General features: G+C 36.2%; 1 protein-coding gene across 5 annotated transcripts in view; it reads left to right on the plus strand.

Moving 5' to 3' along the window:
* The window catches only part of ANO6 (anoctamin 6), a 215940-nt gene that overhangs the window by 118122 nt on the left and 83895 nt on the right, over positions 1–13923 (plus strand). For all 5 annotated transcript variants that reach the window (XM_001092876.5, XM_002798540.4, XM_077953929.1 and 2 more), the window contains one exon: positions 384–512. In XM_001092876.5, the coding sequence (XP_001092876.2) occupies positions 384–512 (129 nt within the window). The remainder of the gene's footprint in view (positions 1–383; positions 513–13923) is intronic.

Below are 13923 nucleotides of genomic sequence, written 5' to 3' on the forward strand. Positions count from 1 at the left end.
TCTTAGATTTTTCGTCTTGTTAAATAAACTTCACTCCCTTGGATAGGCAGTTTTGTTTACTATGTTCGTTTTTGACCTTGATATGCCTTTGCTGCTTAATGTGGAAATAATTCTGGGATGATTGTGTTACATACGTAATATTGATATGCTCTCATGAGTTTATAGAATAATATTGTACTGTTCAATTCAAAGACTTCGTTCACCAAGAATACACCATGTTTGCCATGTCATAGTCATAGTGGCCATGACTGCTTGGTAAGCTGACTAGTAGTGGATGTATTTCTCTTTCACAATAAACCTATTAAAGCCTGAAAATTAACACTTACAAATCAGCACTTTTTCAAAAAAGTATATATTACAATTTGTTTTTCTGTTTTACACAGGAAGAATTTAATGGAAAATCTGACTCCCTCTTTTTTAATGATGGTCAGCGAAGAATTGACTTTGTTCTAGTGTATGAGGATGAAAGTAGAAAAGAGACCAGTAAAAAGGGTACAAATGAAAAACAAAGGGTAAGTTTTAATGCTATTTTCCTTTCTTTTTATTTCTTATATTGTAAAATGAAAAAACTGCTATTTTGTATAATAAAGTGAAACTGGTGTTGAAATATCATACACAAAACATAGTTTCATATTTTCTCTGCTCATGTTCTCTCAAAGCATATTAACGAAATGTTTTTTAAATTTGAATCAGACTTTCTCAGGCTCTTAACCTCATTTGGTTTCACAGCTGAAAGCAGACTTTCTTTCGAGGAATTGGACTTTCTATTGTACAGAAGAGATTTACCTTAAGCATGCCTGGCTGTTCAACTAGGTGGGATAGGAAGCTAATGATTAATAATGACTAGTGTAATAACAACTAGCTTTCAATGTGTGCTCACTCAGGTATTGTACATGCATTTTGCATACATGTTCTCCTTTCATACAGTATGAAGTGGGTTCTATAATCACACCATTTTATGGATGATAGAGATGACCCTTAGGTTAGATGAGTATACAAGGTCATGGACTCTGGTCTGTCAAGTGTTGTAGCCATGGTTCAAACTGTCTTGAATGTGGAAACTGTGCTCTTGACCCTGCATTTTTTTCTGTTACCTCCCTTCCCTCCCTTTCATTCATTGCATTGCCAGTCAAGCTGCTCTCTTCTTCCTTTCCTTTGCACCAAGCTTTTTAAGGTAAAGGGCCTCTTTATCTCAGGATGTTAAACAGTAGGGCAGGGTGATAAACAACTCCCTGGAACTTTTTTACTTGTACCCAAACTGCTTTAAACTAAAACAGACCGAAAAGGAGTGCATATGTATATTACTTTCACCCACTTGAGAAATCATTCCTCATCCTTTTTTTCCTCCCCTGTTCTTCACATATATGCTATCACTGACACACACACACACAAATTTAATTGTCCCTGTCTAGACTGTCTCCTTGAAATATGCCAACTTTAAATCTATTGATTTTTGCCCACTCTTTCAAATCAAGTGATAAAACCTTTTAAAAAATGAAGTAATCAGTACTGTTTAATTCATCTGTTTGTTTCAGAGGGGGTTATGTTTGGCATTTTATATTTGCATGGTGGAATAGAATGAGCCCAGACTTTGGAACCTGACCTTCAAGTTATAATTCTGCCACTCTGTGGGAGTAATTCTAGTTGTAACAAACAAGCCCCCAGATGACAGGGGATTAACACAAAAACAGAGTGTTTATTGTTCACATCAAAGTCAAATGTAGCATCCCTGTTTGGCACATAGTTTGGGGTTGGTCCTCTGTCCTTTGCAGTTGTCAAGAAACCCAAGCCTGACAGAAGCTCTGCCATATTCCATAGGTAGACTCCTGGGTCATCCTGAGCATCAACTTAGATAAATGGTAGATAAGATGAAGAAAGTACTCATGCTTCTTTACCACTTTGGCCTCAAAGTAACTACATCAGTTGCGCTCACATGCTACTGGTCAGAACTCAGAGAGTGGAAAGTGTCGTTTCTGGCTGGGTAGCTATGTGACTTAGGCAAATTTTCAAATAAACTTTTTTTTTCTTTTTTACATTTGCCATCTCTAAAATCAGTTGGATCTTACAAATGCTGTATCATAATTTCATTGTTGAATTTTTTCTTATTAATACATAAAATATTGGCTCACCATACAGTCAATGGCATCTTAGATTCAGGAAAATAGGATCCTAATACTTAGTTTATATAATTATGGTTAAGATTAAATAAAATAACATATATAGATGTTACATAATTTTTTAGCATTGTTAGATCATAAATTTTAATTCTTGTATCTTCCCTTTTTATTTGGGATTTTCTTAAAATAATGCCCTGATATGAGAAGGCATGACTTTTCTGTTATTATACAATTTTATCACTAAAGTAAAGCAGCTTAGGGTACTTTCATTTTCCTGTGGACACTAAGATATATTCTATGCAGTCATAGTCACCATCATCAAATATTCATTAAGCATCCATATGCCAATGGATCTGGATTGAGCACTATATAAAGTAAGTTAAACAGATCTAATCCATTAAAGTATAAAAGAAACAGTTCTCGTTTTAGACAGGAGCTTTACTGCCATGGTGAAGGGCCCTAGAGCTGCTTACATTATTAATCAGTTCTGCATTTGCTTGAGACAGAAACATAGGTCCCAAGGTAACTCTCGTAAATCAGGAGGAAAAAAATCATCATTAATTTTGGCAATCCTTGAACTCATGGATTGATACACCTTGATGTTCATTTTTATAAGCTGTGCTTTGAAGTGTTTTCAGACTGTATTTGCACATACTACTTAGTTTATATATACTTCACCGAAATTCAAAGCTTAACTTTGGAATCACGTTTTTCTTCATTGGAAAAATGTTTGTGAGTTCCATTGTACTCCTTGTCAGGCCTTATTGAGGATTTAGGACAATACCAAGGAAAGGCCATTCAAAATCCTGTTTTCTTTGAAAGAAAAAAAAGTATATGTAAACCATATTGATTTCCTAAAGCAACCTCAAGGTTGACTCCACCAGAGTTTATCTAAAGGATATTGTTAAACACTTTGTAGGGCTGGAGAAAGATAGAAGTGATGGGGCTACAAACACCAAAAACATAGAGTATTTAAAAGGATATATCATCCTTTGAACAAAAAGAAAATAGTTTTCTAGCCAAACCTTCAAATATCATGTAACCTGGGCCACTCTTATTACCAAAAACACTTAAACGCAACACCTTCCTTTAAAAAGCATAAACCATTTACATTTAGATTTTACCTGAGGATGATTATAAGTTGCTTCAGCAACAAACAGTCATTTACCCTGTACTGGGCTTGACACAGAATGTTTGAATGTTTTAAATCACAAATAACAGGAAAACCAAACTCAAAATGGCTTAAATGCTAAAAGGAAATAATTATTTTCTCTTTTAAGTAGTCTGGAGATACAGCCATTTCTGGATTCGTTTATTGGCTTAATGAAGTAATTCCGTCCTCCTGCTCTGCCATCCTCAATATGTTGGCTCTTAAATTGTCTTCCCTTGATTTCAAGATGGCTGCTGCAACTCCAGGTAGCCAGAGGCAGAGAGAAGGAATGCCCTTTCTCAGGGCTGTTTTTTAAGAGGGAAGAAAGCTCCTCTAGAAGGGCCCTTTGCAGATTTCCTCTCACAATTCATTGTCTGTTACAAGTCTCTTCCTAAATCAACTACTGGCAACATGAATGGAATTATCGTCATTAGCATAGACTAAACAAGATTGGTATTTCGTCTCTTGAGTCACCTGATCACAGAATACCTAAAGAACAAGCAGGCTTTTCTTAGTAATAAAGAGGGAAGAATGGCTGTTCCATAGGCAGCCAGCAGTATCTGGCACAGTAGATGATTAAATATATCTAAATATGTTTGATCCATATTGTAAAGAGCAAAGAAGTTTTACATAAAACAAATTCCCATATATTTCTCCAACTCCTCTTGCTCAGTTTTGTTAGTAATTGCTGCATTCTTCCAGAACGGCTAACAATTGGCAGAACTGATCTTTTGAATTTTGTTTTGTCTGATGCTTGCCTTCAAACTGATGTGTTAGTGACCAAGTAATGGTACAATTCAGATGAGGGTGAAGGTGGGGAAGAGGTCTAGGTAGCACAAAAACAGTGGGAGCAATCCTGAATTTGATTTTTTTATTTACTTTTTAAATAATTAGTTATCCATTCCTAAAAGTTAATGGAAAATTTATGTCCTTGAAGTTGAAAAGTTTATATATGGAAGTATATATTTGTATTTCATATCTGACCTTAAGAATTCTTTAGTGTGTGGCAAAAGGATCTGGCCAATAGAGACTGTAGGATAAAGAACTTTTTAAAAATGAGTGAACAAAGTTACAGTTATATAATTATAATTCAATTCAAACTTTCAAATACTGTGAGACAACTGACTAATTGGTTATAGAGCCTGTGAGCTTCTAAAAACTGTTACCCATTATTTTGGATGAATCATCATGAGACCAAAACAGTTTTCCTAGAGTCTGGACGAGATCTCTTGGGAAATGTTTAAAAGCTTACCAAAAAGTTTTACTATGGTGAACATGATATATCACTCCTTTTATTGAGATCTACTATTCTTTAAATAAAGCTTTATAATACAGGTTGAGCATCCTAAATCCAAAATGCACCAAAATGCAAAGCTTTTTGAGTGCTGACTTGACGTTCAAAGAAATGCTTAGTGGATCATTTTGGATTTTCAGATGTGGGATGCTCAGGTGGTAAGTATAATGCAAATATTCTAATTTCTTAAAAAGTCCAAACTTAGAAATGCTTCTAGTTCCAAACATTTCAGATAAGAGATATTCAACCTGTAATGTCCATGAAGATCTTGTACATTTTTATTAACTTTTCCCAATTATTTAAAAATTTTGTTACTATTGTCAGAGGCATTTTAAATGCAGTTATGATTTACTGTGTGTTAAAGAAGTCTATTGATTTTTATAAGTGCCAAGAACCTTGATAAGCTCTTTTTAGTTTAGTAGTTTCTAATACTATTTTCTCAAATGAAGACCATATTGTCTACAAATGATGACAGTTTTGGTCTTTCTTTGCCATATTTATTCTTTTTCTTGTCTGAGTGCAGTGGCTATTGCCTCTTGAACAAAACCAATACACATAGTAGTCACGATTGTATTGTTCCTGATTTTAATGGGAATGTTTCTAAAATTTCACTATTAAATATTACACTTGCCATACATTTTTGATAGACTTCTTTTAAAAAGTTAAAGGAGTTCCCCTTTAGTCCTAGATTGCTAAGCATTTTTATAATAACTGGGTTCTAAAGTTTATCAAATGCTTTTTCTTGTATCTATTGAGGTGATCATATGACTTGATTCCTCATTAAGTCTTATGCATATTAAGTATTTGGTTACTTTTGCCTAATAAGATAGTATTCTAACTGATAGTATAACTCAAGGCATTCATTTATTAGCTTTAATATGCAATGTGTACTTTTTATAGTTATTAGCACCCTACTTATTTATGTTAATACTACATTAAAATTTTCTGTCTATGGTCACAAGTTGCTTAATGGTGTTTCAGTCAACAATATACCACATATACCATAATGTCCCTTAAGATTATAACACAGCTAAAAAATTCCTGTTGCCTAGTGACATCATAGCTGTCTTAATAGTGTAGTGCAATGCATTACTCCCATGTCTGTGGTGATGCTGGTACAAACAAACCTATTGGGCTGGGCTGCTAGTCATATAAAAACATAGCACATACAATCATGTATAGTACAGAATACTTGTTAATGGTAATAAATGACTATGTTACTGGTTTATGTGTTTACTATAACTATAGTATATTTTAAAAGTATACTTTTTATAATTATTTTAGAGTATATTCCTACTTATAAAAAATAAATAAAAAAAGAAAGTTAACTATAAAACAGCCTCAGGCAGGTACTTCAGGAGGTATTCCAAAAGAAGGCACTGTTATCACAGGAGATGACAGCTCTATTTCTGCTACTGCCCCTGAAGACCTTCCATTGAGACGAGATGTGGAGGTGGAAGACAGTGATACTGATGATCCTGACCCTGTGTAGGCCTGGCTAATGTGTGTATTGATGTCTTAGTGTTCAACAAAAAAGTTTAAAAAGTTAAAAATTAAAGATAGAAAAATATTTGAGATAGAATAAGGATATAAAGAAAATTTGTGTACAGCTATAGTGTGTTTGTGTTTTAAGCTAAATGAGCAGTGTTATAAGGTCTACAGTGGTGCACATAATGTCTTAGGCCTTCAGGTTCAGTCACCACTCACTCGCTAACTCACCCACAGCAACTTCCAGGCCTGCAAGCTCCATTCCTGATAAGTGCCCTAAACTGGTATACCATCTTTAAAATGTTTTATACAGTAGTTTTACTGTAGCTTTTCTATATTTAAATACACAAATACTTACCATGATGTTACAGCTGCCTACGGTATTCAGCTTAGTCGCATGCAGTGCAGGTTTGTAGCCTAAGAGCGGCAGGCCATTCCATATACCCTAGGTGTATGGTAGGCTACACCTTCTAGGTTTGTGTATGTTCATATGTACACTCTATGGTGTTCATACAAAGATGAAATCACATTCTCAGAACGTATCCTGTTGTTAAGCAATGCATGAATGAATTTATAATTTATTAAATAGTATTCGATGCTTACATATTGAGTGTAAAAAAAAGTTGAATTCATGAAGTAGGTAGTAGAATAGTGTTTACCAGGGGCTGGAGGTGAGAGGATGTTGGGGAGATGTTGGTCAAAGGATACAAAATTTTAGTTAGATACGAGGGATAAGATTAGGAGAACTATTGTACAGCTGATTCTAGTTGATAATATATTCTTGAAAATTGCTAAGGAGTAGATTTTAAGTGTTTTTACCACAAAAGTTTGTGACGTGTAAATGCATATGTTAATCAGCTTGATATTGGCTTCCATTATATATTCATATTTTAAAATAACATGTTGTACATGATACACAATTTTTATTTATCAATTAAAATAAATATAAATGTTAGGAGGGAAGTGAAAAAAAGTATTTAAGGTCACCTGTGGAAATATATCAAGAATGTAAGTAATTAAAGACTAAATCAGGGTAAAAGAGAGATAAAAGCCAGAAAAATAAAATGAAGCCATGTGTCAGAGTAATAAAATGATTTATTATCAACCATAAGTTCTTGTTCAAAAGTTAGAGATCAGCTGCAAATTTGCCTCTCAACTTCCTAGTTGCCAAAGAATACAAGAGGATTTTATTAATAACATAAAGTTTCAACACAATAAAAACAAAACTGGTTGTTCCAAAGTAACATAGTATTCTGGTAGGAAAGATCCTCCTGAGAAAAATTTGTCTCATGGATCCTCATAAAGAAGAAAGCATGATTGCATAGACTAAAAATTGGCTTACCTTCTTCAAATTGAAGAAATAAAGGGATAGCAGAATGTGGGGGGCACTATGAGGAATCAGAACAGCATGGAAAGTTTGCCTGGGAATGACATTTGCAACAGGTAGTTGATGAATTGGAAACATGAGCCTCATGTTAGGATAGGCTCAGTAAGAGATAGGCAGCCAGTGCTGGGTGGTTTTACTTCCCAGCTAACTTTTGGCAGGTGTTCTGTCTTTTGTTTTAGGGAGTGAAGTCAGATCTGTCTTTAGCTCCTAAATATTTTAGACTAAAGTGGGGAGGTCTTTATATTTTTATCTTTTCCCTTGCTTTACAGCCTACTTGTTTATACTAAGATTGTAGGTAAGAAGGGATAAATTAAATTAGAATCAGCAGTTTCAAATTACATCTACGAAATGTGTTGCTGGTATAAGCACATTTGGTTTTATTTTTGAGTATCATCACCAAGAGCAATGAATTCAATTCTTGCTTCTCATTTCCAAAATGGGAAGTATCTCTGGGCTGAAACCTTAAAAACAGAGAGGACAATGAAATTCTAAAAGTAAGACCTGATTATTCTATTTTATCCTACCGAGGAGTTAACACGTTCACAAAGACATAGAGAGGAGAAAACCCTTTTTCTGATTGCCCCTCCTGAGGTCTGGCTGTAAGCTGAATGAAGAGGCTGTCATTTACCTGGTACCAGCAGGGCAAATGTGTCACCTTTTTAAAAGATCATCTGTAAAGGAGTACAGCAGGATTGGCAAAAATCAGCTATACCAAATTCTCTCATAAAACAGGCTTGACAGGGATAAATAATCACAAAAGAATAGCTGTGTGCACCTGTGCATGCATATATGCACAGAAAAGGTGTGTCCTAGAAAACAGGATTTCCTAAACCTGTCCTGTGAGAAGTCACCTGGGTTGCTTGTTAAAAATAGATTGTCCAGGCCCTATCCCATACATGCTGAGTCAGAACCTACCTCCAGGAGAGGGGCTCAAGAATCTGCATTTTAAATAAGCTCTCCAAAGTTGTTCCTGTAAGCAGATAAGTTTGGAAAATACTTTACTGAAAACCTTTATTGTACACTTAACTAATACAATAGTTATCTTGGCAGTGAATTATGGGTGTTTATTTTTTCTTCTCTGAAAATTTGTTTTCTGTGTTACTCAGAATGAGCATTTCTTTCTTTTGTGATATTGATTTAAAAGTCATATTTGGAAGTGAACTTCAGCTAAATATTCACTCCATCCTATTTTTATCATTTAAAATGCTCGTCTGTTTTTTGTCCCCTAATGAACATACATTACTCAGTTGAGTAAATTCTTCATCAGATCAGTCCACTAACATTAAATGTTTTTGTCGCCAACACGTGAATTTAAATTAAGTTCCAATTAAATAATGTATTCTACTTACCAAACCTTCTGGAGAACATGACATATAACTAATAACTGGCACTTACAGTAATCAGACTAATTTTTTTTTTCACAAATTAAGTACCTATGACTTATTTCTCTTGCATCTTTGTAGGTTAAAAAAAGATTGGCAAGTTGAAAATACAATGACAGCACCATCAATACTTTGCCTGACAAAGCTCTAAGAATATTTGAAATCAATCTGTTCATATATTTCATTAATCCCAACTGATTTCTACTTTATCATCACAGTATATTCATTAATTTTACTACTTAGACATTGCAATCTCTGCTTTTTACACTGAAAATGGTGGGTAATAGAAAGAAAATGGTAGATATTTGTGTTTACACTCAGTACTATTACTGTGTAATTCACAAGTAAGTCCTTCACAACAATGACTTTACTAAGCCAAATGAGATGTGTAATGTGTAATCCAGGGTGCGTAGGGATAGAAAGCTTCCTTAATTATGCCAGTCTGTCCTTTGTGATTTTGATTGCTTTATTCTTTATTTCCCTGACAGCTTTATTAACCTCTCAAAAGAGGTATGAATAAGATACCCATTTCTGGAGTGTGGCAGGTGCTTTTGTCCTTTTTCACGTTGAACCGCCAGTACCATTCTCCACCATCAGTAATAGAATCACATGCATCTTTTTGTGATGTACATAGGTCCTCAGTGATTGCAGTCACTTTGGCTTTACTAGAATTCTAGTAGGTTAAAAAATAAAATTTGGTTCCAATGCAAATGAATTTGCTCCCCTAGAGATATAGACATTTACAACACAGTTTAATTTATGACTAGCCTTTTTGTTTTTAAAGTCATGAGCCTAGTTTTAACATTTTGTACTGCCAAATAGAGATCATAGACTATCAGTTTAGGTTCTTATATATAAGGTTTCCAGTAAGAGACACAGATAATTTTTACTTTAAAATTGTGTGGCCTCAGATATTCATTTATTCAGCAAATGTTTATTGAGCAATGGCTATGTCAGCCAATATGCAATATTAATTATCTTTCATTTTTAACATGGAAGACAGCTCTACCCTAATTTTTTAAATGTCAAGAACACTGTTACTTATCCAAGTGTAAATTCTACAGTGAAGTAAAGATGATTTCATATTAAAGACACTTAAGCAGTCTCTCCTTAAGTAAGCAGTCCTTTCCTGATATGTGCCTGTTTGACAAATATAGCACATATGCTAATTTACTTTAGCTACCCAACAAACCAAGAAAACTCGTTTGATCAATTTTTTAAATATTCCACTAGTTATTTGTGAATTGCCATGCCAAAGGAAAATAACAAGAACTGTCTTCTTAAAGTAACACGAAGGTGATATAGTAATGTGTTTAAGCAAATAAAAATGTCCTATCCTTGATTCAACTGTTTAAGTATTTATAGTTGGTGGTAAAAAGAGGGCATTATAAACCAACTCCAAGATCTACCAATTATCCTGAGAGAAATCAGGTAAATATCTCCGGAGTTTTTTATAAAGAGCTAAAATAGAATGCAACCTTTCTGGAGGGCAGTACAGCAATATATATTAAAGAACTTAAAATTGAATACACTCTTTAACAATTTTACTTTTAGGACCTTATCCTGAGGAAATAATAATGGATGCACAAAGATTTTTCACAATAGCAAAAAGGTAGAAACCACCTAAATATCCAGCCATTTGAAATTAAATAAATAATGGTACACCTCTCTGAGAGAATATTATCAAGCTCTTAAAATGAGATTGAAGGAAAGTATTTCTAATGTTTTCTGCATCTATGATATTATATGTGCTATGCATTCTCACCAGCAACCTTATATATAGAAATGAGGCAGAAGAGATAAAAAGATATGTTCACAGCCTTCAGAGAATGAAAAGATAGATATCCATCAGATATCAAAGAAGGTAGCCTGAAGATCAGGATAGCCAAGTGGTGTAGAAGAGTCAAGAAGGGGGAGTCTAGGTGACTCTCATAAAATGGTGTACTGGTGTCCCACTGCAGGGTTCCCATATTCATTAATTTTATGAGTTCCCATAAAATGAGTTCCCATACGAGTTCCCATAAAATGGTGTACTGGTGTCCCACTGCAGGGATGAAGGGTCACTGGGTGCATGGTGTAGAGGCAGAGTGAGTGGGGTTGCCTGTTTTGTTAGATATTTGATATTTAAAACAGAGATGAGCCTCTAAGCCCTGCGGAATAGAGAGAATTTCTTTTTTTTTTTTTTTTTTTTTTTTTTTTTTTTAAGGAATAAGGGAAGTCAAGCAAGTTGAAAGGCAGAGAGAAGGTAATGGTGATGGCTGACATATCTACAGTGCTTATCGTATGCCAAGCATCATGCTGAGTGCTTTATGCCCATGATCACTCTTAATCCTTAAAACAATCCCAAAATGAAGCTATTTCTTCCCTTCTGTTTTTTAGATGAAACTGCTGATGCTTATAGAGCTGATTATTTGCCCAGACATCACAGAGCTAGTAAATGGCAGAGCCAGGATTTCAATTTTGACTCAGAATCTAACCACTATGCCCAGGAGTAACAGGAAAACCAAAACTGCAAGAACTACAGGGGCTATTAGAACAAAATCCGAGAAGAGAGAGTCCCTTGAAGGTGATGAGTTGTAGCCTCAGTTTAGAAACTCCACCAAGAAGGTACATGTCTGACTTGCACTATTAAGCATGTTGCATTCATAGCTAATACAGCTGATACAACCCAGACAGAAATATTTTGTGTTTGGTATGTCTGACATAACTGCCCTCATGTGGGGCTGGCTCATTCTGGGCTCTCTAAGCCTCATTTCTTTTGTCATCTGGTAATTCAAATTCTGAAGCGTCCAGGAATCACTTCATGCTGTGGATGTCCCTGTGCTATCTATCTGGTGTTGGTGTACTTCAGAATTAAGCTGCATCTCTCTTTCTACACCATGTCCTGTAATACCCATAAGTAAAAGAACATGGAAAATATGGGGGGCTCAGAACAAAGGAGCCCAGTTGCTGCACTGCAGCAATTTATACTCCCTAGTTCATTCTGGCGTTAACAGGCAGTCATCGATCCACCATTCACTCAGTTTATTCATTCATTAGACATTTATTGCATGCTTACTCTGTTATAGGCTTGTTTTAAGTCTTAATGATATCAAGATTAAAAGACATCTCTGAAGTGAGGGCAGTAATTGAACAGCAGGCAGGGCCATGGGAGGATTTAATATTCTTAAGACTGGGAAACATTTAAGGTGTTTTTTGGCAGAGGAGTAAAAGCAATGAAGAGAAAAATGGGAGGTATTGCCAAAGTAAGCTCAAGAAGAGAGATGAAAGGATGGACTTCTAACACCAAGAAGAGAGGTGGTGCCCAGCTGTTGATAGGTAGAAAGAAAGAGACTGGCAGGAGTTTCCAGTGGGTGGCTGCCCTTTTCTGTGTAAGGAAGGAGGTGAGGTCACCTGCAGAGCATGCTGGGCTGGAAGTTAGGTAATGAGTGCAAGGAGCACCTTAAATGTTTGGAACAGCTCCCTAGTGGATAGCTAGGGGCCAGGAAGGAGACAGGCCAACTGCCATGGGAATCATGAATTTATAATAAGGCCATTGAACAGAGTTACATGGTTTTTTTTTCCTACCAGCACTTAATTGTTAAAGCACCCATCAAGCCACTGGAGAAGACCCTCTTCTGACTGATTCTCCTACTCTTCTAATGAAGACATTTGTCTCCAAGAGCTAAAATTCTTGGGCCTGAGCTTTCACATGCTAACTGAAATTCATGACTGAATTTTAGAGGATACCAAAGACACAGGCATGGATCCTGCTATGACCTGCTAGTGAGACCATCTGGGTTGCCCTTTGTACAGCCTCAGAGTGAGTCATCTCCCCTGAAGGAAAGAATGTCACGGTGCCGGTCCTTTTCCCTCCCTCTACTGTACCATGTTTTAGGTTTTGGGCTAACATGTTTTCCCTAGTTTGTGGCCTCTCTGTTAGTCAGGATTCTTGCTTACCGGTATCAGAAATGAACTGTAATTTAAGCATATCAAGAGTTTATCAGAAAAATGTTAGAGAACTCACAGATTCTCCTGAAGGGTTAGATAAATAAGCTTAGAGATACGCAGCCAGAAGCAGTACCTTAAATTCTGCTGCAGGAGAAAAAGCACAGTTGCCGTCCTGAGCACAGGGCTGCTGCCAGCACCGCTGGTACCACTGACTAGCAGTGGCTATGGGAAGCTCCTGCCATAACCTCTACCATTTCTGGAACTGGCATTTGCTCTCTTAGCCATCCCAGAATGTATTCTGCTGGGCCTGGCTGCTTTGCATCACTAGCATTCAGTTTGGAGCCTGGAGCCAGGTAGTCTAGTTGGCAGGGCCTAGCTCAAGTGCCAGGAGCTGAATTTCATGGGAGACCAGGAAAAGGAGTGTCTGTGTTTTTATCTGCTATAGTGGATGTGGGCTCTGGTAGGAGTTTATAATGAGTGGCCATAAAGAATGACAGATGTCCATTACAGTGCCAGGAAGCACATGAATAAATGTTTCAGTCATTCTGTATTAGGAGAAAGTCTTAGGTCACTGGACACTAAGTTTCTCTATAATTCCTTTGTAACAGACTAATTTAAATTCTTCTTTCAGTCTCCAGCACTTTGCAGGATGCTTGCAAAATAGAACGCACTCAAATGTTTGTAAATGAACTAATGCTTGTTGAGTATATTCTTTCAACAAATATGTGTTAGGTATTGTATTAGTTCTTACATTGCTATAAGGAACTACCTGAGACTGGGTAATTTATAAAGAAAAGAGGTTTCATTGGCTCACTTCTGCAGGCTGTACAGGAAGCATGGCTGGGGAGGCCTCAGGAAACTTCCAATCATGGCAGAGGAGGAAGGCACATCTTATATGTCTGGAGCGGGAGGATAAGAGCAAAGGGGAGATGCTACACACTTTTAAATAGCCAGATCTCGTGAGAACTCACTATCACGAGAACAGCAAGGGGGGAAATCCGCCCCCATGGTCCAGTCACCCCCCATCAGGCCCCTCTCCTAACATTGGGGATTACAGTTCGACATGACATTTGGACAAAGACACAAATCGAAACCATGTCAGGCATATACTGATGAACACTGTCTGTGGGATCAAAATGCTTTACCCAGTAATAAAGAGGTAATCAATCAGAAAT

The sequence above is a fragment of the Macaca mulatta genome, chromosome 11 (genome assembly GCF_049350105.2).
Source record: "Macaca mulatta isolate MMU2019108-1 chromosome 11, T2T-MMU8v2.0, whole genome shotgun sequence".
Lineage (NCBI taxonomy): Eukaryota > Metazoa > Chordata > Mammalia > Primates > Cercopithecidae > Macaca > Macaca mulatta.